We start from the raw sequence: 27,668 nt of genomic DNA, 5'->3' as shown, positions 1-27,668 counted from the left end.
GCACATGGGGGCCCACCTGGTCTGAGAGTCCTTCAGATGCCAAAAGGCACCTGAAGGACTCTCTCTGGTCTGAGGAGACAAAGACTGAATTCTTTGGTGTGAATGCCATGCATCATGCTTGGAGTAAACCAGGCACCTTCCCTGCAGTGAAGCACGGTGGTGATGCTGTGGGGATGTTTTCAGCAGCAGGAACCGGGAGACTAGTCAGGATTGAGGGAAAGATGAGTGCAGCAATGCACAGAGACATCCTGGATGAAACCCTACTCCAGAGCGCGCTTGACCTCAAACTCCACACAAGCAAGATATCAAAGGAGTGATTTCAGGACAACTCTATGAATGGCCCTGAGTGGCCCAGCCAGAGCCCAGCCCTGAATTAGATTGAACATCTCTGGAGAGATTTGAAAATTGCTGTGCACCGACGCTCCACATCCAACCTGATGGAGCTTGGGAAGTACTGCAATGAGAAATGGGTAAAACTGCCCAAAGATAGGTGCTCCAAGCTTGTGGCATCATATCTAAGAAGACTTGAGGTTGTAATTGCTGTGAAAGGTGCATCAAGAAAGTATTGTTAAAACAGTGTGAATACTTATGTACTCTGATTTCTTAGCTTTTTATTTTTTTTTAATGCTCTTTTTATTGCTTTGTTGGGTTATAAGCACACATTAAGAGAAACAAAACAGACAATAAAACATACAAAAAAGAAAAAGTCCCACCCCAAACTCACAATGAGCGGTACACAAGCATAATATAAATGAATAAATAAATAAAAAGACAACAAGAGACAAATAAACTAAGAGCACACACATGAAAGGTCAGACCGTCCTCATCTTCCCGGGACAATAATGAATTATTGAATCTGTAAGAAGGAATGCAATGGTTCCCAAACCCCCCAAACCTGTACGATTTGTGATTAAGGTCACGAGCAGTGGTGTGCACAGTTAAGTTAATCTAATAACCAATAATTATCAAAGCTAATGTTTTTGCTCGCGGATCAGCTTTTCAGATAACTTTTAAAACCATCAGCGGACCAATTAGTTCCGATAACTTTCAGTCTGCTCACACTTTTTTTTGCAGTAAAGTGAGCAAAGTTTAACGGTCAAAAATGTTTGTGAACCCTAAAATCAAACATTTTAGTCCATCTGTTGTGTGTTTGTGGTTGTCGCTTGCTGATGACATCATCATTAAGCGCAAAACATGATTGGCTGGTCGACGCAGGGTGCACTGTGGGTAGTGTAGTTCAGGTTCACTTTGGACATTACAGTGAGTGTTACCGTCTGCTCAACACAGAAACAAAACTGACTCATTTTAACATTATTTTATTTTATTCCTTTCTGGCTGATGGCATAATTTAATTGCCAAGACTCGGTAGGAGAGAGGAGATCTCACGATTTTTCTTAGACACCGTTTTGGATAATCACAACGCTTTACGTGGAATATTTCTTCAGAATTTAATGAACCCCACTGAAACTAACAGGTAAGAATTTATATTTACTATGTGTATGTATGTTACACTGCCAATCAATGCATTAATTGATGTATTTCGGTTGTTTAAGCCCAGGGTTCAAAGCATGCAAAAAAAGTAGCAGCTTTTAGTTCATAAATGACGGTGTATACAATATAATACCGAGATAAACTGTGACTTCAATACTGCATTTTACTGCTTTGGAAACATGATGACAGTGTTTGGGTTTTATTTTTTTATTCATTTATTTTTCGTTTGTTCTTTTTGTGTTTGTGATCCTTAAATTTACCCAGCAGCGTCCGAATCAGTACTAAAAGTTATCAGGTATCGGTTATGTGTAATAAAGATACATTAGCAGTTTATCAGTTTAGCGTCATAAAAGATAACTTTTCAGTTATCTGATTAATGGTTATTGAAGCTAACTTTTTGGTTAGCTGTGTCCACCACTGGTCATGAGTAAATTACTGGAGAGGAATAAGAGCAGAAATCTGTGAGAGGAATACTGCAGCAAAATCCATTTGTTTTGCCAATAGGAATTTGGTATCTGTGTCCAATAAATTATCTGAAGCATGGTTAAGAAGACAGAAAGAAGGAGTCAGCAAAAACTGATAATGGCCCCTTCACATATGGCACGACGTTGGGTGAATGAGGCCAAAACCAGCCATAAAAGGCAAACACCTGTCTCTTGTTTGTCACTATCGGTCTAAAAGTTATCCGACGGTAATTCATCGGAAGATAATTAGTCCGATGATGGTTTTTAAATTTATCTAAAAAGATAATCCGATAATGAAAACATTATCTTCGATAATTATCTGTCATCGGATTATCGGAAGTGTGCCCACCACTGTGCGCCACACATTTTCAGTGGGCGACAGATGTGGAATGCAGGCAGGCCAGTCTACTACCTGCACTCTTCTACTACGAAGTCACACTATTGTAATGTGCAGAATGTGGCTTGGCATTGTCTTGCTGAAATAAGCAGGGATGCTCCTGAAAAAGATGTTGCTTGGATGGCAGCATTTGTTGCTCCAAAGCCTGGATGTACCTTTCAGCATTGATGGTGCCATCACGTTGCCCATGCCATGGGCACTAACACACCCACATACCATCACAGATGCTGGCTTTTGAACTCTGCGCTGGTAACAATCTGGGTGGTCTTTTTCCTCTTTTGTCCAGAGGACACAATGTCAATCATTTCCAAAAACAATTTGAAATGTGGACTCATCAGACCACAACACACTTTTCCACTTTGTGTCTGTCAATTTCAAATGGGCTCGGGCCCACAGAAGGCTGTGGAATTTCTGGATGTTGTTGACGTATGGCTTTTGCTTTACATGGTCAAGTTTTAACTTCCACTTGTAGATGCAGTGATGACCTGTGTTAACTGATAATGGTTTCTTAAGTGTTCCTGAGCCCACATGGTAAGATCCAAGGGCGCAATTTAGAACCAGAAATTGGGGGACAAAGTGTGAGGCAGGGCCGAAGCCCATAGGCCGGGGGTCTGGGTGACGCTTTAGACCCCCAGAAGCCAACACTTTCTAGATGAGCTCAGATGCATTCTGAGCATCCAGAACAGTAATTTTAATGTTTTGAGAAGACCATAATGTGGACACCATTTGACTTATGCAATTTGAAACTGTGAACATAAGTACTTTATTCTGAGGGTTGTGGCCAAGTGGTAAATGCACTTGTTTTCAGTGCGGAAGGTTCCCGGTTCGAATCCCACCCTTACCACATTTCTCCATGTAATGTGGAGTTGCAACAGGAAGGGCATCCGGTGTAAAATTTGTGCCAATTCAGCATGCAGATCCACCTTGGATTTGCTGTGGCGACCCCAAGTACAAAACAAGGAAGCAACCGAAGGGACTTACTATTCTGAGAATAGCCAGCAGTGATGCGGTCGCTGTATCAGACCATTGTGGTGAAGAGAGCTTAGTAGGGGGGCAAAGCTCTCGATTTACCGATCGATCTACGTTCCGATCCTCAGCTATGGTCATGAGATTTGGCTCATGACCGAAAGAACGAGATCGCGAGTACAAGCGGCCGAGATGAGTTTCCTCTGCAGGGTGGCTGGGCGCTCCCTTAGAGATAGGGTGAGGAGCTTGGTCACTCGGGAGGAGCTCGGAGTCGAGCTGCTGCTCCTCCACGTCGAAAGGAGTCAGTTGAGGTGGCTCGGGCATCTTTTCCGGATGCCCCCTGGACGCCTCGCTGGAGAGGTGTTCCGGGCACGTCCCATTGGGAGGAGGCCCCAGGGAAGACCCAGGACACGCTGGAGGGACTACATCTCTCGGCTGGCTTGGGAACGCCTTGGGGTTCCCCCAGAGGAGCTGGGGGAGGTGTGTGTGGATCGGGAGGTCTGGGCGGCTTTGCTTGAGGCAACTATTTTTTGGTTTCAAATCTGGGCAAATGCAGTCCCACAAAATTCCGAATGAGACAAACAAGAGACAGGTGTTGTAAACAAGTCAATGCTGCTAAAAATACAAACTTGCAGAAACAAAGATACTATTCTGACATGGTTTTGCACATACGACTGACATTGTTTGCACATAAGACTGGCATAGCATGTTTCAAGTACACACATATATGTCAGAAGGTGGGGGAGCATATGATATTCTGTCCTCCCTGGTTGAAAAGGTGGGGGGGGACATGTCCCCCCTATTCCCCACCAAATTGCGCCCATGGTAAGATCTTTTACACAATATGTTGGTTTTCAATGCAGTGCCATCTGAGGGATCAAAGGTCACAGGCATTCAATGTTAGTTTTCGGCCTTGCCGCTTAGGTATAGAAAGTTCTCCAGATTTTCTGAATCTTCTCATTATATTATGGATGATGGAATCCCTAAATTCCTTCCAATTGAACGTGGAGAAAGGGCATCCATTTCAAAATGAGCAAATATTTGCACAAAAACAATAAAATCCATCAGTTTGAACATTAAATATCTTGCCTTTGTGGTATATTCAATTGAATATAGGTTGAAGAGGATTTGCAATTAATTCTATTCTTTTTAATTTACATTTTACACAACGTCCCAACTTCATTGGAACTGGGGTTGTAAGTTATGGACCACATAACAGAAAGAACGAGTGGAAAAATAAATAAATATATGCATACAATAAGGGGAAAGGCATGAACTCATTCATGTGTGATAGCTTTGCTCTTCACGCTCAGCAACTCACTCTCAGCTGGCACTGATAGAGGGAACACCACATGTTGAATTAAAACCAAGACAACAGAGAGAGAGAGGAAAAATAAATAAAATAATACAATAAATAAAAATATATTTACATAACAAATACATGACTAAAATAAAACAATGAGTAAATACATAAATAAATAATGCATACATAAATAATATAAGGGAACAAAATTAATGAACAGGGTAAAATAAAACAAAGTGAAATATATAATAACAGAAAAAAGAGAGAGAGTGAGACAGGGGGAAAGGACCACAGTGCTCCTCCTGACACATTTGCCCACTTGCCTTCCACCCAGACTTCGGGTGGCACATACAGCATTGGAGGTGCATTCTGCATTTTCCTGCTGCATTCTGCCGAGAGTATGGGATTTCATGCTGTGTTCTTTTTTCTCTGTATTTATTGTTTTTATTTGTTCTGTTTGGTGCTGTGCAGACTGAAGCTGCTGTTTACTGCTCCTGACAAATCAAATCAATTTTATTTATATAGCGCCAAATCACAACAAACAGTTGCCCCAAGGCACTTTATATTGTAAGGCAAAAGCCATACAATAATTACAGGAAAACCCCAACGGTCAAAACGACCCCCTGTGAGCAAGCACTTGGCGACAGTGGGAAGGAAAAACTCCCTTTTAACAGGAAGAAACCTCCAGCAGAACCAGGCTCAGGGAGGGGCAGTCTTCTGCTGGGACTGGTTGGGGCTGAGGGGAGAGAATCAGGAAAAAGACATGCTGTGGAAGAGAGCAGAGATCAATCACTAATGACAAGGGGCCATGTCCGCGACTGCCGGACAGCGACTCATTCTCAGCTAACACTTAACTTACGTGGTGGATGTGACAATAGTCTTGCTGGACGGTTGATCACAAACATCACACTAATAATTTCAGATGGCTCAGCCTGGCTGCATGGTCAGCATCGTGCACACTGAGACATGGCTGGGGGTGATCCAAAGGTGATCTTGTTTCGCTCTGTCATAAGAGCATGCTGGCACATGTGCATCATGGTGGCATGTTGAGAGATGATGTTCTACATGGCAAGATATGTGTTCTCCAGCTGTGAGTTGCGATGACACAATGGTCAGCTGTTCCATCATGGACATGACAGCTGTCCAGATGTGTGCGCTGCGCTGGACATTGATTGCGCTCTGGCCACCATTCGAGCCTTCGCCACCTCAGCCACACCTTGACAATGTTGGATGGTGGTGTGGGGGAAGGGAGAATGACACACTTGCACGGTATTCTGTTGCCGGGGGGGGGGGACGGAGACATAATACACTCACATGCCATTTGTGCTCCGGGGGGGGGGGCACACTTGCACAACGCTTGTGTTGTTTGGGGGCGGTCACAAACACTGACCAAACTTGGAGCTTTTGAACACTTGGGCTGCAGCTCAAAAGTGGTCGCCTGCTCTCTACCTTTGTACTGCCAGTGTGAATGGCCCTGCATTTTCTAATTGCCCTGAGAGTGGTATTGGATGTTCATGGGTGGTACCTGGACTCCGACCGAGAGTGGGTCAAATGGGTACTCACGCAATTCACCGTCATTTGGCTGCTGGTGTGAAGGCTGCCTCGAATGCACCAGGGTTTAACGTGGCCGATGATTTCGTGCAGCCCCTCGGGCCGTGGCACGATTTGCCCGACCTGTCGTGCAAATGTTGCGAGCATGATCAGATGGCAGTGCGACCTCATCTTGCCGACTGTTCGAATAGGTTTCTGGTGCGAGTGACACGCGAATGTAGAATGCATGTGCTGTGGCTGAATAGTTGTGGCAACTGCTGTACGAGGCGTTTCAGGCAGCCCCGATTTTTCACGAGTGGTATTCAAATCTTCATGCGCCATTCAGCCTCAATCATGTGTGTGTGAAGGGGTCATTATCAGTGACCTCCTGAATTACAGAGTGGACTCCCTTCCAGAAAATCTGTATGCGGTCACATGACCAAAACAAATGAATAAATGTGCCTTTGTGTATATTACATTTATAACGAAGGTATGAGGGAACATTCTCTGAAGGCGAACAGGTGTGTAATAAGTTCATGCAAAAAAATCTTCTGTTCATGTATAGAGATTGAGGTACATTTAAGAAAACCCCAGCTGCAGATCTTGTCCCAGTCTACAGGATTAAATGTTACCTCCAGATCACACTCCCACAACAGCTTCAGAGAGTCATACCCTGAATAATCAGTGAAGTATAAATTTTGGAAATCAGTCTTTTGGGGGATTTAGCTGGAACTATAATATTTTCCAGCTCTGACAGTCTCATGCAAATTCTGCATGTCCTCAAGTGAGACTGTATAAAGTGGTCAATTTTATTTATATAGCGCCAAATCACAACAACAGTTTCCCCCAAGGCGCTCCATATTGCAAGGCAAAAGCCATACAATAATTACAGAAAAACCCCAACGGTCAAAACGACCCCCTATGAGCAAGCACTTGGCGACAGTGGGAAGGAAAAACTCCCTTTTAACAGGAAGAAACCTCCAGCAGAACCAGTGAGAGATGTCATAGTGAGAGATGTCAAAATTCAATGACTTTGAAAAGGCAGGGTTCAAATAGCAAGGACATTTTTGAAATAGATAGTTCAATTGAGGAACAATATTGATTTTTATAGTGTTTGATTCTCCCAAGGAGAGAAGTTGGTAAGAAGGTCCTTCTTCTCAGGTCATTCTTAACTTTTTGAATTCGAGGAGAGCAGATTATTTAGATCAGGAGTGACAAAGATACCTAAATATTTGAAACCACTCCTGCACACTTAAAAAGGAGATTATGTTGACATATCCTGGAGGGCATTAAAGGGTGTAATGACCAACTTTATTAAGTTAATCTTATAACCTGCCCTAGTCTCTGCACATATCTGGTTAAAAAGGCCAACCGGCATCTGCATTTTCTCCACAGGTTAAAGAGTGCCTATCTGAGCTTGCTGTCCTCACTTCCTTTTATAGAGGAACAATAGTGTACTAACCAGTAGTATCTCTCTCTGGCATGAAAGTAGCAACCTTGCATACAGTAAAGCACCGAGGAGGGTTGTGAGGGCAGCAGAGAAGATTATTAGGGCCAGGCTGCCAACCATTGGTGAACTGACAGAACAGTGCTGCTTGTTCAGGGCAAGAAGGATAATCAGGGACACCACAACTGCTTTAACTCCTGCTCTCAGGTAGACGGTAACATAGCCTGAGGTGCAAAACACGCAGATTCAGGGACAGCTTTAACCCAACCATGATAAGACAGTTAAATACAAATCGATAGAAAGAACTGTACAATATAGAATGTAGGATATAGCATACACTGCAGCATGTGGTAGCAACTTTATCCTTGTCGCATCGTTGTATGTGCAATATTCTTTACTGCATGCTGTGTAGATAGACAGATAGAAACACTTATTGCTATTTTTTTTAAACCCAATTTGTCACTATCACACACCTTGGACTTTTATTATTGTGCTTTTATTCTGTGTTCTCATTTATTCATGCAGTGCATCAATATGTTGTTCTGTGACACCATCTGTGATGTGTTTTACTGAATGACAATAATAATACAGTCTAAGGTCATAACCCAATAAAGCACTGAATGTGGATATAGATTTCAAAACAGTTGGAACTGAATTCTCAGATTTATTTAGATATAAAAGGGAAACATCTACGAATAAGGAAATAATATGGTTTTGTTGCCATAGCCTAATTCCAGATATATCAGGGTTAGTTATGATGACCTTGGCCAAAGGTTCTATCAACAATAAAGCTGACAGGGCACCAGCTGATGTGTCCATGATATGAATGCACTGATTCATTCATGTCAGTCCATTAGCTTGTTTACATCCCTGACCATGGGTCATGTACAGAGGAACAGGAGGATGGATGATACTTGTATTGTCCGCACTTTATAACAGGAATTAAGTATTAGAAACTGCAGTGTTTTCTTCTTCTTCTTCTTCCTTTTTTACAGGGAAAACAGATTCATGACCAGTAAAATGATTGTGTTACATTTAAAGTGGATATGACACTTAAAGACAACATAGTCTTATTACATGTAACAAAGGTTATATAATTTGGTCAACCTAAGCGTTTTGGGAAAATGGATGCTGTTCTCCTGTTATATACAACATTTGAATGGCCCGCCACTGAAAAATGTGCACGCCCCGTGACCAGCTTCCCACTAAGCACCAAACCTGAACTACCTCACTGCCTGTGGACCGTATCAGCTTGCGCGCTTGGCGGCCGTTGTTTACACTTTTTTTTAGCGGCAGAAACTTTGATTCAACACAGCTCTCAGGGACTTGTTTGTCGATATGCCTGACCATTGTATTGCAGCATATTGCACAAACACAAGGGTGAAAGGTTTTAGCCTTTTCAAGTCCAGGCAGATTGATCGAAAGCCGCGGTGTTGTGTGATGCACAAAATGTCAGGCTGCCGCTCCCTCCGCTTGCACACCCGCATTTGCTCCTGACACTTTCCTCTACCGTCTTCATGTTCTCGCACCGCTCACAGGAACACTTAAAATGTCAACCCCAAATAATATGTTCACAATAATCTTGAAATGGTCAAGGAACTTGTAAAAATATCAGTGCAATACGTAGTAAACACGGCGGCGGAATGTCCACTGTTGTTTTTGACTATCTTTTTCGAAACTTTGGCCATTTATTTCCTATTCTTTCGTGAAAATAACGTAACTAAACATGGATGAATGCAATGCCTGGCACTCGAAAACGGCAAAAACCCAAAGGTAATGACAGTGGTCCGCAAGTAGTAGCTACACTATCGTGGGTCCGTAAAAATAACAAAGGCAGTAAACAGATGCTAGAATCAAAAATGCTATAATATAGTGTTATAAACAGCAGCAATAAAAATCAAAGCCTCCCTTACCATTCCATATTCTGCAGCCTTTCAAAATCCATGGGAACTGGCACATCTCTTGCCTCCGCTTCGGCTCCGTCATAAGCACCGTCGGCATTATTTTCTCTGTCAGTATGCTCCTGGTTTGAATGTTCATCCGAAAGATACGGCTCGAATCTGTAGGGTCTAATCACTGCTGCGACATCCTCAGGATCTGAGTCAGTCTCGATTTCCTCACAGAAACAATCCACACTTTAAGAGGAGTCAGAAAAGTTCTCGATCTCGTCACTGTCCATGCTGAGGCCTATCTGTTCTTGTTATCAATCGAACAGACAAAGACGGGACTCTACACGCTGTGACGTCATGGCATCACGTGACCGCTGATGGAACGCTGCCAGCGTGCTTTCCAAGAAACACACTTTTGAGAAGCTGTACAAACTTTATTTCTCAGTGAAAATGATTAAAACCACTTTCAACTTACTATACTGTATGTATGTTTTTGATATTTATATCAGTTTTACCTAATTGTTTACGTGTCATTTAAACAGCACATTCAATGTTCCTATAATGTTCTGAATTTGTGCTCTTGTATTATTTTGGGCTTCCATATTTTCATTGATTTACGTCCATATGTCCAGCATCTAATTGCTCTAATTGTGGGAGTGAAGCGTGGTGTCACACTGTCCACGGGCTTGCACTGTGTTAGTGCATGTGCACGAGCATGCACAAAACCATCGCCGCAGCATCGTTCACGCCTGGCTGACTGTGTGTTGTTTTGTGGCTCCCAATTTGTTTTTTCCCTGCAGTTTTTTTGACTGGTTCCTGCTTCTTTTGCCCTACTTCTTGTTATGTGTGAAGGGGCCATAAGCAAAACAACAGCAAGGTAAAGGACACTTACAAGATAAAAGAGATCTGACAGGAGCAAGGAATTGAGTATAATCAACTGGCAAACAAATGTGAGAAAGACGCAGATGATAGTCAGATCACTATATCAATCATTATTATCACTTTACAGAGGCGTTGCTAGGCCGGTAGCGTAGATTTACGTCAACACTACCTGGCTATACCCGCCCGCTGTGCGTAAACAAATGATGTCATAGCGCACAGCCCAAGAACTGTCCGCAGAGGAAAAGATAAAAAGGTGAGAAGTGTGTGTTGGTCCCAATATGGATATTCATGATGATTTTCTCATGGATAGTACGACAATGAACAGCAGCCAGCTTGATGAGGACACACTGCCGAATTTGGAGAGCAGCGCGCGCCAGCTGACATGACAAAAATTAAAGTGAGCCAACTTTTTATATACGTGTTACGTGTTGTGTATCTCAGTAAGTGATTATAATGCAAATAACGTGCATTTGTCGTGTGGTATGCATTTTCAGAGGCCTGACGTCCATGCCATCGCCCAAAATGACAGATATTCTCCCTCGTCTAACTTGGGCGAATATCTGTCATTTTGGGCGACTGGGCATGGACGTCGGGCCTCTGAAAATGCATACCGCCCTCCAAAAGCATGTTATGGTATTAATATGTGCAAACACAAAGGGAACATGGGAGGGCAGCAAATACCAGGACCTACAACAGACAACATGACCACAGACAGACACATAAAGAAATAAGCAACTGAAAACCCATAAAGATAACAGAATACCATTATCACAAAAATACAACAGAAGTAGTAACAGGACCAAAACACAATTCTCAAATATTAAAAACAAAAATCAAAGTGGACTTCAAAGGTATGAAATACTACAGTGTCAAGACTCACATGAATAAACATATGGAGAACCACTCAAATAATAATAACAAGAGAGAACACTGGACACTAAACCCTGAACCAAACCACTCATTCACACACACACACACACACACACTGGGAGACAGGACAGGGCAGGAGCACACTGATGACACATATGGACCGAACTCACACACCCACATCCACACACATACTCTCTCACCCACAGATCCAAAGAGGCAGATGCTCACATACGCATGGTACACTCACACACCATCACAAACAAACTGTCCCACACATCCACAGACCAAAAGAGGACAGGACTTACAACCAAAGAACACGGGGAAAACTAAAAGAACCAAACCCTGACCAAACCCCAAAAGAACCAAAGCCCAACAGTCACCATATATCTATCAATTTTACATCTACACACAATAAATTTTGCAGAGTAAAACTCTGTCAGGATAACATTTGGTCACAGTTTAAATAGAGTTAAATACTCTCTATAATAGAGAAATCTGCTCTTCTGTCTTGTCAAATTACATTTTTCCAACGCCAATAAGAGTCATTCACAGCATGATAGAGTTGATTTTGCCCTGTGATAGAATTGATTTACCACTGTGATAGAGTATATTTAGTTCTATTTGGACTGGGACCAAGTGTTGTCCTGGCAGAGTATATTTTACTCTGCAAAATTTTCTGTGTACATAAATTTAAGGACGGCAGATGACCTCAAGTTAGAAATGTTTGCAGAGGAGGATTTATCCAGAGAAGCATTCACCATACAATTAAAATTGCCAGCTAAGAAACCCAGGCTATTGTAATGGTGGTTAAACATCAAAATCATTTGTGACATAAACAGGGGTGAATAATTATTTTGGGCATAAATACTGAGACGTTTTATGTTGTTCAAGAATAGAACCCCTAATCAAAATAAATCTCCCTTCTGAATATTATTCTTCATGTTCCAAGATGAAAGGAAGATTCTTATTTATGAGAATGGCTGTGCCTTTCTTGTTCTATGAGTGGGAGGAGAAATAAACTTTACCTACCCAGTCCCTGTTAAGTTTGAGATGTTCTGTGTCAGATAGCCTTGTTTCCTGATGTAATGCTATATCAAATCAAATCAAATCAATTTTATTTATATAGCACCAAATCACAACAAACAGTTGCTCCAAGGTGCTTTATATTGTAAGGCAAAAGCCATACAATAATTACAGAAAAACCCCAACGGTCAAAAACGACCCCCTGTGAGCAAGCACTTGGCGACAGTGGGAAGGAAAAACTCCCTTTTAACAGGAAGAAACCTCCAGCACAACCAGGCTCAGGGAGGGGCAGTCTTCTGCTGGGACTGGTTGGGGCTGAGGATTTCAGATTTTTTCAGGATATCAGGTTTTTCTTTTTCAAATATGTTAAAATCTTCTTCTAAAATGTAATTACGTGGCCCAATCCTTGGATATTCCAAGTAGTAAGTTTAAGTGAATCAGACATATGAGCCACAAAGCTGGAAGGTATAGCTGAGTAACAGGTACTAAGTGAAGAGGATTTAGTCAAGGTGCAGGCAGTAATGAACCTAAACTACAGTTTAACAAGATGTAAGTAAAACACACACACACTCTCACACACACACACACACACACACACACACACACACACACACACACACACACACACACACACACACACACACACACACACACACACACACACACACACACACACACACACACAAAATCTAAACAGCAACACTTATATTCCCCTATCCTGTCCCCAAACGACAGGAAAATAGTGCCCCCAAAGAAGTCACTGGGCATTCTAAACTTAGTCCAAATCCTAGTGTAACAGCTAGACCAGGGGTGGGCAATCATGTGCCATGAAGGGCCCAGACACTGCAGGTTTTCTTTGCAACCAATCACCTCAGCAAGTGATTTCATTAATGATCAGGTGTCTCAGCAGGTGATTTCATTGACGATCAGGGGAGACACTCATCAGCAACCCACCTGCTGAGGTGATCTGTGTCTCATCAAGATCCTCCATTGTAAGTGTTAACAATAGAGATGAAAATATTACCTCATTTAAGAGTATCCAATAATGCATCCACAGATTCAGGGGTATCCGGTGTGCTGTGTAGGCAAATCCACAATATTGATTATGATGAGCCAGTGCTTTCGCCACAATGTCAAATGCATGCTACCTTTGGAGGACCTCCACGGACAGGTCGGGGTGTAGCTGGAAGCCACAACTGTGGATGTCATGTTTCTTCATTTCTGTTCTGAGCACAGGCTCTCTTTGAGAATACCATAGAAACCAGATCAAGACACTGCTTAGGGGTTTTTCTGGAGCCAGAGTGCAAGCCAGGACTTGGTGGGTGTGTTCAGACTCCAGCAGGGGATAGTCAGCAGGCAGGCCGACTAAATTCGGTAATGTTGTCTGGAGAAAGCCTGCAAGAGTGATGTTGCCCTCCATTTTCTATGGAAGCTTGACAATTGTGAGGTTTTTACACCAGCCACAGTTTTCTAAGTCATCAATTTTCAACTGCAGTTGCTCCACTGGTTTTTTCCATGGTGGTTATGCAGATGCTGTGAGCACCGCGGCTGTCCTCTGAAGTGAAGACCCTCTCCTTGACCTCTTCCATGTGCACTTCCAGGTCCTTCACTTGGTTTGCGAGAGCCGATAAAGATCGCTTCACCGAGGTGACAGATACTTTTTTACAATGAAAACAGGAAAATGCGTTGAGTTATTATAAGAAATTTGTTGCACTGCCCATGTGTAGTCTCAAAAGCGTGGAAAATACCACATAATTACCTCGTTCATTTTATCACCATATGGATATATCAGTTGGAGTAGTGGGCACAGATCACCAAAAAATTAACTTTGATAACAGATAATCAGATAACTGAAAAGTTATCTTTGATAAAGATAAAATGATAAACTACCCAAAAATGTATCAGAAGTTACAAATAACCAATAACCAATAAATTCCAGTATTGTCTTTGGTACATTTGCAACTACTAATAAACTGAATTTGAGTTTTAACACTGCGATCACTTCTGGTAGTATCAAAAGCGACAACAAATCCAAACAATGAGCCCACACTTCTGTCTTTGAACATCTTGCTCCCTGCTGGAAGCTCTTGTTTACTACAAGGCTTCCAGCACAGAAGCAAGCACAGAACAGCCAAAGCCTAGCTCTATACCCAATCACAATGCTTCGGTCAGGCGGAGGTCTTCGAAAATAAAGCAGTGCTGACTTATGGTTTTGATTTATAAATAACATTAACACTGATAGAATAACTCCATTAATGACAATTCTGTCATTTGTACAAAGTTAAAATATAACATATATCTTTTATTGTTGAATAATGCACTAATTCTGAGGTTTTGAACACAGACAGATCACAAAGGATTCTGGGTAAATTGTGCCTCTGCTAAACACTGATTGGTTCCATCATTCATTATGTAAACCAACACGTTAATGTGACGTGTGTCATGTGTTGGTGTTTACAGATAAATGTGCTTTTGTAAAATATTGCATTTTGTTTTTTGTAAAAACTGGCATTTTTACGGAGCACTGGAAGTGTCATCCCAAAATGTTTTGCATGTGAAGAGAATGTGCACTCATTTTATAATATTGTGCCGTGCGCACGTTTTATGATGTTGTGCGCAAGTTTTATTATATTGTGCACACATTTTATTATATTGTAAAATGTGCACTCAGTATTGTCTTGACACATAAATTTTGGCTTTACACTGTGCAAGTTTTGGCCCTTTTTCAGATGATTTTTCATTCGTGCGAGAATTTTTTGGACCGAGTTTCAGGTTAATCGTGCGTCCTGCCTCGTGTAGTGTACATGGAGTAAGAAGCTGCGTTTAACATCTCACAACCACCTCCTGATTGCCGGTTGTATGGCTGAATGAAAATCAAACCTGTTTGATATTATTCTGGTCGGCCGTCGTGAGGGGATCCTGCTGCTGAAGAACTACAAGCATCCAACCACTCGCACTGTGCATGTGCAAATACCACAGAGCTGTCTTGTAATTTTTTGTTGTTGTTTTGTTTTGTTTTTAAACTTTAATGTCTCCCATCGAGAGCTTTTGTAAATTAAGTTTGAAAAAAAGCTTACGTTTTGCTTCTGGAAACAGGGGGTCTGATGTGTGGTTTTTGAACGTATGTGTCTGAGAACATAAATCGGGTGCTCTCAACGTTTACACCTTGCGGTTCTGTGGTACAGTTTGAACTGAAACCAAGTACAGTGATTAAAAATATCATCCAGTGTCTGCCCCGTTTCAGGACAAATAGTGCAATGAACTGTCATGAACACTACTGGCCAGTAGATGGCAGTAGAGACTGTGAAAACTTGCCAAAACAAAATTCCAGATAATCCGTGTCTGCTACATTTAAGATGTGTGGAATTTAACAAACGCAAATATAATAACAATGTCTATACGAGGTCTATTAGAAAAGTATCCAACATTATTTTTTTCAAAAACCATATGGATTTGAATCACGTGTGATTACATCAGACATGCTTGAACCATCGTGGGCATGCAAGAGATTTTTCACGCCTGTCGGTTACGTCATTCGCCTGTGGGCAGTCTTTGAGTGAGGAGTGGCCCACCCTCTCATTGATTTTTTCATTGTTTAGGAATGGCTCAGAGACTGCTGCTTTGTTTGATCAAAATTTTTTCAAAACTGTAAGGCACAATTGAGTGGACACCATTCGATAAATTCAGCTGGTTTTCGGTAAAAATTTTAACGGCTGATGAGAGATTTTGGTCTGGTAGTGTCGCCGTAAGGATGGCCCACGGCGCGTGATGGCGATCTGCGCTTCGAGGCGGCAGCGTCTCGCCATTTCAAGTTGAAAACACATTTCAGGCTCTGTTGACCCAGTAAGTCATCAGAGAATCAATCAATCAATCAACGTTTTTTTTATATAGCGCCAAATCACAACAAACAGTTGCCCCAAGGCGCTTTATATTGTAAGGCAAGGCCATACAATAATTATGAAAAACCCCAACGGTCAAAACGACCCCCTGTGAGCAAGCACTTGGCTACAGTGGGAAGGAAAAACTCCCTTTTAACAGGAAGAAACCTCCAGCAGAACCAGGCTCAGGGAGGGGCAGTCTTCTGCTGAGACTGGTTGGGGCTGAGGGAAAGAACCAGGAAAAAGACATGCTGTGGAAGGGGGCAGAGATCGATCACTAATGATTAAATGCGGAGTGATGCATACAGAGCAAAAAGAGAAAGAAACAGTGCATCATGGGAACCCCCCCACAGTCTACATCTAAAGCAGCATAACCAAGGGATAGTCCAGGGTCACCTGATCCAGCCCTAACTATAAGCCTTAGCGAAAAGGAAAGTTTTAAGCCTAATCTTAAAAGTAGAGAGGGTATCTGTCTCCCTGATCTGAATTGGGAGCTGGTTCCACAGGAGAGGAGCCTGAAAGCTGAAGGCTCTGCCTCCCATTCTACTCTTACAAACCCTAGGAACTACAAGTAAGCCTGCAGTCTGAGAGCGAAGCGCTCTAATGGGGTAATATGGTACTACGAGGTCCCTAAGATAAGATGGGACCTGATTATTCAAAACCTTATAAGTAAGAAGAAGAATTTTAAATTCTATTCTAGAATTAACAGGAAGCCAATGAAGAGAGGCCAACACGGGTGAGATATGCTCTCTCCTGCTAGTCCCCGTCAGTACTCTAGCTGCAGCATTTTGAATTAACTGAAGGCTTTTTAGGGAACTTTTAGGACAACCTGATAATAATGAATTACAATAGTCCAGCCTAGAGGAAATAAATGCATGAATTAGTTTTTCAGCATCACTCTGAGACAAGACCTTTCTGATTTTAGAGATATTGCGTAAATGCAAAAAGGCAGTCCTACATATTTGTTTAATATGCGCTTTGAATGACATATCCTGATCAAAAATGACTCCAAGATTTCTCACAGTATTACTAGAGGTCAGGGAAATGCCATCCAGAGTAAAGATCTGGTTAGAGACCATGCTTCTAAGATTTGTGGGGCCAAGTACAATAACTTCAGTTTTATCTGAGTTTAAAAGCAGGAAATTAGAGGTCATCCATGTCTTTATGTCTGTAAGACAATCCTGCAGTTTAGCTAATTGGTGTGTGTCCTCTGGTTTCATGGATAGATAAAGCTGGGTATCATCTGCGTAACAATGAAAATGTAAGCAATACCGTCTAATAATACTGCCTAAGGGAAGCATGTATAAAGTGAATAAAATTGGTCCTAGCACAGAACCTTGTGGAACTCCATAATTAACTTTAGTCCGTGAAGAAGATTCCCCATTTACATGAACAAACTGTAATCTATTAGACAAATATGATTCAAACCACCGCAGCGCAGTGCCCTTAATACCTATGACATGCTCTAATCTCTGTAATAGAATTTTATGGTCAACAGTATCAAAAGCAGCACTGAGGTCCAACAGAACAAGCACAGAGATAAGTCCACTGTCCGAAGCCATAAGAAGATCATTTGTAACCTTCACTAATGCTGTTTCTGTACTATGATGAATTCTAAAACCTGACTGAACCTCTTCAAATAGACCATTCCTCTGCAGGTGATCAGTTAGCTGTTTTACAACTACTAGAGAACAGAGAACTTTCAGAAGAAGTCGACATGAGGAGTTTATTCGGACATTCCATTGTTAACGGACATTTTGTAATGAAAGAACATGCGGGCAGAGTCGCATGTCGGGCCAGACCCGGCCGCGGGGGGTCGCGACAGGAAAAACACCTCCATTGGAAACCTTAACGGGCAGGTTGGAACATGCCCAAGCTGTTAAACAATTTCTCAGTTACTCACTTGTTGAAAGCCATCAAAAGCCGCCTGAATTTTACAAATGGTTTTCAACACGGAGGTGTTTTTCCTGTCGCGGCGCACACAGATTCACCGAGTCGTCACGGAAATGACTCGGCGAATTTGCGCGCACGTCTTTCATTACAAAATGTCCTTAAACAGTGGAATGTCCGCCTAAACTTCATGCTGGCCTCTTCTGAATCTTCTCTGTTCTCTCACGACGTCCTGGGTCAACAGAGCCTTAAATTAGGATGATTTCAGCTTGAAACAGGCCAACGACGGTGCCTGAAAGCGCTGCAGGATGTCCCGCTCCATGGGAAGTCCTTACAGCGACAGAAACACCCCATAATCTCTCATCAGCCGTTAAACTTTTCACCGAAAACCAGCTGAATTTCTCGAATAGTGTCCACTCGGATATTCCTCACAGGTCCAGAAAAAATTTTGATAAAGCAACGCGCACCGTCTCGAGCAGCGTGTGAAACAAAGGAATTCAGCCAAGAGGGCGGGACCACATCTCACTCAAGGCCTGCCCACAGGGAAATGACGTCACCGACACGCGTGAAAAAACTCACGCATGCGCACGAGGGTTCAAGCATGATTGGTGTAATCGCATGTCAATCAAATCCATATAGTTTTTTTTTATATATAAAACTGCCGGTTAGTTTTATAAGATACCTCGTAAACCCAGAAAATATATTCACGAGAGTTTGAGGCACGAGAGTTTAATGCTGTTGTCCGTGGAGCCTGAACAGAGTGTCTAAAATGCATTTGTCCTGTCGTGAACGTACTGAGATACCCATAGTGCACCTGGACACAGCATGTCAACACTAAAACCTTAAAAATGTGCGCATTACTTTAAAACTAAAACATATATTTGATATTTTCACTTTATAAAATTTCAGATGTGACAGCAATTTTAAATAACTTGTCCAAAATTAGTTTGGTTAAAATTTGAACCATAAGTCAAAAATGTATGCCTCTGGATGAGTTTGTATTATATCTGATATTGCCAGCATATCAGTATGGTGTTAAAGGAAATGCTGTTTTTATGTGTGTGACCAGTTCTCCTTTGCCTGCAGATGATAGACCAGATTCTCATAGAAGCAGCTCTCTTCTGTTTGCAGAGGGTAGAACTATACATCTGTTGGGAAACTTTTAACAGGTAGGTGCTCAAGTGATTTTAAATTTTAAAAATGTTTGTCCCTGTTCAGCTTTGTTTACTACGTTATCGGTCTAAAAGTTATTGGACAAAAATTTATCGGAAGATAACTAGTCTGATAATGGTTTTTAAAGTTATGTAAAAAGATAATCCAATAATGAAAACACTATCTTCGATAATTATCTGTTATCAGATTATCGGAACTGTGCCCACCACTGACACTGATCAGAAGTAACTGTTGTGGAGTTGGACCACACGGTGCAGCAAATGTATGAAATGACTATGAAAGGGCAAATGTAATTAATTAAAAAGTAGATTACTTGCTCAAAAATTACTCAAGGAAAAAGTGTTTATGAAGGAATGTTAAAAATGAATTTTTTTGTGTGTTACTTGCAACACATTACTATTTAGCCCCAGTTAAAAGTTAAATGCTGAAATGCGAATGACATGTAGTGTTAAGCTAAAGCAAAGAAACATTCACTGAAAATCTTTCTCACATCAAATTCAACATTTTGGTCAGGTCCAAGCTTTAAGTCTCTCATATCTGAAACTGTCAGTCTGATTGACAAACAGCCCTTCCTCACACTGTCATCAGTGTTAGTATGTCTGCTCACTGTAGTTTGGATTGTCACAAAACAAGAAGGCACGGTGTGAGTTTGACTTGTGACAGACACCACAGTGGGGAACTCGTCAGGGTTCTGCTAGAAAGAATGCACATATGTTGTTAAAACAAACAGACCAGAATTGCCTGTTATTCTGTTGAATACCAGCTGTGCATTCAGGGCAACCTTAAAGTTGTCAATCTGCAATGTAAGTTGAAAAGCTTAAATTCAGAAAACAAAGTGAAGCATTATGAACATTCTGAAAGCCTTGTGTCAGGTGTTTCCAAAACACAATATTGCACCCAAACCATATTAGTCTCCAGTAAATTCAGTAAAATATATTTTCTCTCACAAAATGTATGTTTGGTTTTATCATCTACTCTGCAGTGATATGAAGTTATATCCATCCATCCATCCATTTTCTTCCGCTTTATCCGGAGTTGGGTCGCGGGGGCAGCAGCTCAAGCAAAGCCGCCCAGACCTCCCGATCCACACACACCTCCCCCAGCTCCTCTGGGGGAACCCCAAGGTGTTCCCAAGCCAGCCGTGAGATGTAGTCCCTCCAGCGTGTCCTGGGTCTTCCCCGGGGCCTCCTCCCAATGGGATGTGCTCGTAACACTTCTCCAGCTAGGCGTCCAGGGGACATCTGGAAAAGATGCCCGAGCCACCTCAACTGACTCTTTTCGACGTGGAGGAGCAGTGGCTCGACTCCGAGCTCCTCCCGAGTGACCGAGCTCCTCACCCTATCTCTAAGGGAGCGCCCAGCCACCCTGCGGAGGAAACTCATCTCGGCCGTTTGTACTCACGATCTCGTTCTTCGGTCATGAGCCAAATCTCATGACCATAGGTGAGGATCGGAACGTAGATCGATCGGTAAATCGAGAGCTTTGCCCTCCTACTCAGCTCTCTCTTCGCCACGATGGTCCGATACAGTGACCGCATCACTGCAGATGCTGCACCGATCCGTCTATCAATCTCACGCTCCATCCGTTCCTCACTCATGAACAAGACCCCGAGATACTTAAACTCCTGCACTTGAGGCAAGGACACTCCACCGACCTGAAGAGGGCAAAGCACCTTTTTCCGGTCGAGAACCATGGCCTCGGATTTGGAGGTGCTGATTTTCATCCCGGACGCTTCACACTCGGCTGCAAACTGCCCTGGAGGTCCTGATTTGACGAAGCCAACAGAACCACATCGTCCGCAAACAGCAGAGACGAGATTCTGTGGCTATATGCCACGAAAGTGGTACAATTGATACTTTTGGAAATAAAACAAAAGCTGTTAAATAATGTTATTAACCAAATGTCACCTGGTTTTTGACTTGACAGCATAGAAGTCATTTAATCGCAGCATATAAGTGGGATCGAATCACTTTCAACACCATGAATCACCTGAACATTAGTTTGATTGAGTTTGATTACTGAAGTGCAGCAGGACAGAGGACATAAAACCAGCAAAGATTCAACCAAAGTGAGATCAAACTGCTTCGGTGATGCTGATTTCTGAACTATAAATGGACTTTCCCAGAATGTGCAGTCCCATCTGGGGTATGTACCAATGCAATTTATTATTTTAGCAGTGGGAAATACTGACACAGAGCTGTGTGCCAAAGGGTTCTGCAGTTTGTCATCTCAAAATGATATCAACCAAATAGAGTGGTATCTGCCCTTCCCTTTAAAATGAAGTGTGCCAGGCGCACGCCGCTGTAAACAGATGCAAGTGAAAGATTTAGTGGCTCGTTAAAGCATTAACTTTGACCTGTCAGACAGTGAAGCCTGCAGTGATGTCAACAAATGTTCTGTGTTCTTCCATACACCTAAAACATCTCACAGAGTCCATGTGCAGACAGTGAAGTCTTTTAAAGCTATCACAAAATAAAATAAAATAAAAAAATCAGAAACTAAAATATTAATTTTGTTTCCTGTGGAGCGTTTTGTCTGGACTGTTCGGATTACAACTAAAGATTGTACTGTTGTTGCTTATATTTTCAGAATAGTTGTCACAGTCTCACTGAGAAATTGTGCGTGACTGTGTGCACTACTGCATAAGTGGAAACACTTTAAAACGCAGATTCTTTCATCATTAAATTAAATCTTGAGTGAAATCACCCAGATATCAACACAGAACACAATTAATGATAGCTCATTTCAGTTTTGATATCAGAGAAAAAAATATCCAGGCAGGTGGATGATTCAACCACATGAACTCCTCCTCATGAACACAGAACAAAAACAATCTTCATTTATTACAGAAATGCTTCATTTAATTTTTTTTTCCTCCCACTAACTATTACTGTGGATACAGTTAAAGTCAGAGAGAGTAGAGGTCTGTTTATGGGGTGGGGCTGGTCACTCTTGAGTGTCAGGTTTGGATTTTCTCAGAATCATTCAATCTGATATTATTTTTTTTTTTCAATATACAAAAGACACCATAATCACATTCTGTTTTTCAATTCATCAATGAATGACGGAGTGATAGAGAGAGATTTTTTCTTCCCTCCTCCCACTTTTCCTCAGCCTACAGGTGGTCATATAATAATACACTGTATGTCATGATTCAGCCGGGTTGGGCCTGGCTGTTATTGTTTTGAAGCCTTTTTTCCACGTTTGTGCTCTCCTTCATTCCATGTATCATTGTCATGCTTCTGCTGGTCTTGTTTCTTGTCAAGTTATTTTCCTTTAGTTATTTGTTGCACTCTGTTTGCCATTTATTTTGTGTTACTTTATTGTGCTTTAGTCACAGGGTTTTGTTACTATTTTCAGTGCTTCTTTTCTGTATGTTCAATTTGTTATTTATTGCACCTTCTGTTTATCAGTTATCTTGCTCCTGGTTATGTTCCTTTAGTTATTTGTTGCACTCTGTTTGCCATTTATTTTGTGTTACTTTATTGTGCTTTAGTCACAGGGTTTTGTTACTATTTTCAGTGCTTCTTTTCTGTATGTTCAATTTGTTATTTATTGCACCTTCTGTTTATCAGTTATCTTGCTCCTGGTTATGTTCCTTTAGTTATTTGGTGCACTCTGTTTGCCATTTAGTTTGTGTTACTTTATTATACTTTAGTCACAGGGTCTTTTGTTATTTACCTGCAGTGCTGCTTATTTGATTATGTTCCCTTCGTTAGTTATGGCATTTTCTGTTTATCTGTTATCTTGTTTATTGTTTGCATTATCCTCTCTTTTTCAGTAGTTTATTTTGGCTGCTACGCTTTTATGTCTGGTTTTGTTCTCATGTTCATGCTCTATTTTTGTCCTCTGTTTGATTTCTGTTCTGTTTGCCCTCATGACCATCTGTTTTGGTTCATTTCACTTCACTGTACCTGCCTCACGTCTTTCACTCACACTCTTGCCACTAGCTCATGTGTCTTTGTCTTTTACATCACTCCACTCAGTTTCCCTTCCTTCACTATCTTGCACAGTGTTTACTCTTTAGCCAGAAGCCACACCCCTTCTAGATTGTTCCTCACGTGCACCTTGTTTACACCACCTGTCCCTCTCTTCTCACTAATTAGCCCACAAGTATTTAAGCCTCCACAGTCTCATGGCTCACTGCCAGATTGTAGTCTTAGAACTCTTTCCAGCGCCATTCACAGTCTTGTTTTTGTCTTGCCTTGTTCTGAACATTGCTCTGTACCTCGACCACGCCTTTTGCTTCATCCCGGATGTCTGAGTTTACTTGTGCCTCTGAACCCTGCTCGTTTGTGACTACGCCTCAGCCTAATCCTGTTTGTACCTCTGCCACGCTGACTGATAACCTGTGTATTGAAACCAAGCCTGGAATAAAGACCATGATTTCTTCCACACCAAAGCCTTGTCCGGGGGTTTGCATTGTGGGTCCAGCCGTCCCTGGTGACGGGCTCCTGCCCACCCTGACACTGTAAATGTTGCACTGCTGCAGGTGACTGGTGATGATATGTGCAGGCAGAGTGTACGTGTTTTGTGATTCCACTTATGTCAGGAGAATCTGACTGTTGTGCTCTTTGTACAGCACTAAACAAAACTGGACCTTTGACTTGGTTTTTGCTCATGTAAACACAAACATGTTCATGACATGGGCACCGGAACCTAACAATGACACTTATTCTCTGCTTTATGCTGCTTTTCACTAGATGTACAGGGTGACCCAAAAAAACCCAGAACCCATAAAAATTGTTATTGTAAAAAAAGGTAAGAAATCCTACTAATAAAATGGACTTAAAGTTCAGTCTGTGTTTGATCATTCCCTAAAGTACAGTATATATAACTTTAAAGGCTGTACTGCACTTAAGACAGGACTTTTCTTTTGAAACAAGGACCTTATTTCTCCTTATTAATAGATTTTCTCTGCTATGTCACTGTGATGAAAGTCAGTATTTGGATACTTAACTCACAGTTCTATTGCCTTGTTCCACATGATGACATATCCAGACAAAATGAAGGACTCGATGTTGACGATGTGTGTGTTTCCGCGCTCTGTCCCCACATACAGCCATTTGCTTTGAAAGGGAAGGTGGCAAAATGTGATCCTGAAAAGAAAGAACATAAGAAAAAGACTGGGTGTTAAAGTGTGAACAAATACATTTTAAGTTTCATATTAGTATTTGCTTAGATGGTATTTAAATTTCAGTGCAATTTTACTGAGCTTGGTCTTGTTTGTTTCAGTAAAATCATAGATTTGATAAAAATACGTAATCAGTAGTAATACCTAATCATTGGTCATGTGGTCTTATTAAAAAAAAATCCCGACATGTTCAAAAGGGAACTGTCATTTTTTTTCGGTGTTACTTCAAGTGCATCCTGTTAAAACAATAAAACTAACTTGCTTTTGGAGGATTGGAAAGACACAGCATTGAGGTCCATGTGACGTGATTGCTGCCAATACAGGTCTCATGTGGGTGCACCATTCTGTATCTATGTGTTACTGGTCCAACAACCTGGCTTTTAATTTGTCCTCTGGTCTTGATGTCAGTGGTGCTTTTGAATCACTGGAGCTTTTAAGTGAAATATTAATTCCTTTTAGCTTCTCTCTTCTTGCTCAGGGTCACCACAGCAGATGTAGCATGTTTCCGTATGTTGATTTAGTATAACTTTTAAGCCAGATAACGTTCCTGACACAACTCCAGACATACATGAAGAATGGGACATGCAGCATTTCAATGAAATAAAGGCAAAAAACCTGAAATACAGACAGCATGCAGTATCCAGTGCATGCTGAGACACTTCCATGGACTAAAAGCATACAAATATATGCATTTTGCCAGATATAAAATGTTGCAGTTACAAACTTTATAAACAAAGATTATTTCAACTTAAATGTATTTATGTAGTATTTGTGTAGCTCCAAAACACAACAACTTCTAAGCTTCAAACTCTTTAAATGTAACCCTCTCAATCCTGAGATACTTGCACTGGACAAAAATAACTCTGACAAATGTGCAACAGCACCACAGTAACAGAACTGCACACAAATACACAATTGCATAGGTGTAGAAATCCAGAATTAGGGACTGTTTTATACTTGAGATATTAACAAAGAATGTCCCTAAAATGTTTAAATGCCTACTCCATTTTAAAAACTTACATATTGGACATACAGAGAGATAGCGATATAGACAGATACAGATAGATAGATTAGATTAGATGGAACTTTATTGATTCCTTGGGAAGACTCCCTCAAGAAAATTGAGGTTCCTGTTGTATGGTTGGGGGTGCCTGGCTGCTTTTTGTTTCTGTCTTCTATTTCTGTCTTTTGTTTTTCCTTCCAGGTGGCGCGCGTTTAGGACTGAGTGGCTGTGTGGCTGATTTATCAGGACCTCACCCTGATCACCTGAGGCTGATCATGTGCAGCTCATCAGGACTCACAGCTGTGGTGCATCTACACGGATTGGAGCATGGTGGCATTTAAGTCTGGAGTACACAGTGTGTATTTGCCAGAGACTCGACCTTGTGACCAGACGGGTGAGATAGTCGTCTTGAGAGCCATCTCATCATTATGGATGCAGAGAACGTCCAGGTTTGATGCCATGGTCTGTGAAAGAGGAGGGGGTGAGGTCTCACGCTCGTCAGCACACTTCCTGAGGTACGTCAGGTTTTGTGACTAACATTTGTACAGTCAGTAAATGTGGTGTCCCTCACACCTTATTATATTGAGCTGTTATGTTAGTCGTTTAATCAGCTTCCACTGCAGTTTGAGTATGTGAACAGGGTGTTCCATGCCTGCAGGGTGGGAAGCTGATTAGTAATTAAGCCAGGAAGTGTTTGCTGTTTGTGTACACCTTTGAGTGGTCTCTCTGTGTGTGGAGTGTGGACTCACATGATGATTTCTTCTTTCACAGACTCGGTTTGTCGCGGCCACCTGGGGGGTGTTGGCGGGGTCCTTGGGTCCGAACTGTTTCTGGCTCTGGACGGTTTGTGCAGCTGGGAGCGCACCGTATTATCACCTCGCAGACCGCGCACTTATTTGTTGTATTTTCCACATCACTGTTATGTCATTAAATTTTGTTATCCTTTGTACCGTGCTCTGCTTATTTTATACTGGGTCCTTCAAACGCTGGTCGGTTCTCCGGGCTGCGTCCGACACATAACAGTTCCAGCAGCATTGTATATCAGCACACATGGTAAGAAGCACAGAGAGTATCAAAAGTGAAAGTAAAAAAGAAAAACAGTTTGCAAATATAAATATAAATACACAATACAGATACCAGACATACTGATCAGCACTGGTTTAGTGGCTACTACTGTTCCTCTCATTCCCGACCTGTGTCTTCCTGTTACTCCCCCTCTCCCTGAGTGAGGAGTTGTACAGTTTGATGGCCTGAAGGACAAAGGAGTTTTCTTCACTTGATAGATCCATCCTTTTCTGTTAAAACAATAATCCCAAAAGAATAAATGCTATAACACTGTGACTCACCAAATAAAAATGGCATATAATCAGGATAAGCTCTTTCCACTCTGGCAAAATTTGATGCACCGGGTCAATTGAACAAACAACTCTGTATTTCTGATGTAATATTCCATAGACTAGTCTGCCACCTAGTGGGTGATTAGTGATTGCTGGATTGATGATGATGGATTAGGAGCAGGTATGGCTGTCAGTGAGAGAGACCATTTCCACAGAGAAATGAACTCAGTCAGTGAGCTGTTGTTTTGTGATTGCTTCACAATGGCTACATTATAAAACTCAAATAACACTATCATACCTTCACACAACTGAGCAGAAATGATTTGTATCATTTTAGCAGTGAAAATCATAGAGAGTAGAGAAAGAGGACCATGAGAGAGAGAAAGAGCATTTCCTCAAAAAAAAAAGAAGAAATCAATAAATCTGAGAAATTGTTATTTTCTGATTAACATTAGTTGTGCTCTAAAACTCAAATGACACCTCACAAGTACACACGACCCTGTAGACAGAATTTTGTGTAACTACATCCAGTATACCTAAAAGCAAGCACTTCCATCTCACTCTTTTTCTCTCAACATATGTGTGATATTGAAGTTCTGTGTAGTTTAAAATTGTTTTATTTTCAAAGCTGGGGTCTGGTGACCATCAAGGTTACCAATCCTTTTTTAGAAACAATCAAACTTAAAAAAAAAGAATGGAAACACTGAGTTCCAAAATATTTCTTTTCTTTTCTCTTCCTTTCTTTTTTCAGAACAAAACAGAGCATACAAAACCATGAAAACCGTCTCTGCACAAAATGAAGAAATAAATGAGTTGGAAGAAAAATGTGCAAAATTACAGATGTCATCGACTGAGTATAGGCATCATATACTGTATATAGAATTTAATCTGTACTCTGAGATGGTACTGACATAGTATTCAATGAAAGGATTCCTTCGAATCCTTTCATTGAATACTATGAAACCATTACTTAAAAAGCCATCACTTGACC

General features: G+C 41.5%; 1 protein-coding gene across 10 annotated transcripts in view; it reads right to left on the bottom strand.

Moving 5' to 3' along the window:
• Nucleotides 1–27,668, bottom strand: part of stxbp5l (syntaxin binding protein 5-like) — a 773,590-nt gene that overhangs the window by 308,769 nt on the left and 437,153 nt on the right. For all 10 annotated transcript variants that reach the window (XM_034186808.1, XM_034186799.1, XM_034186803.1 and 7 more), the window contains exon 5: nt 24,168–24,302. In XM_034186808.1, the coding sequence (XP_034042699.1) occupies nt 24,168–24,302 (135 nt within the window). The remainder of the gene's footprint in view (nt 1–24,167; nt 24,303–27,668) is intronic.

Source organism: Thalassophryne amazonica, chromosome 14, assembly GCF_902500255.1.
Source record: "Thalassophryne amazonica chromosome 14, fThaAma1.1, whole genome shotgun sequence".
NCBI lineage: Eukaryota > Metazoa > Chordata > Actinopteri > Batrachoidiformes > Batrachoididae > Thalassophryne > Thalassophryne amazonica.
Note: the sequence above shows the minus strand (reverse complement) of the source record. Positions and strands in the feature narration are given on the sequence as shown.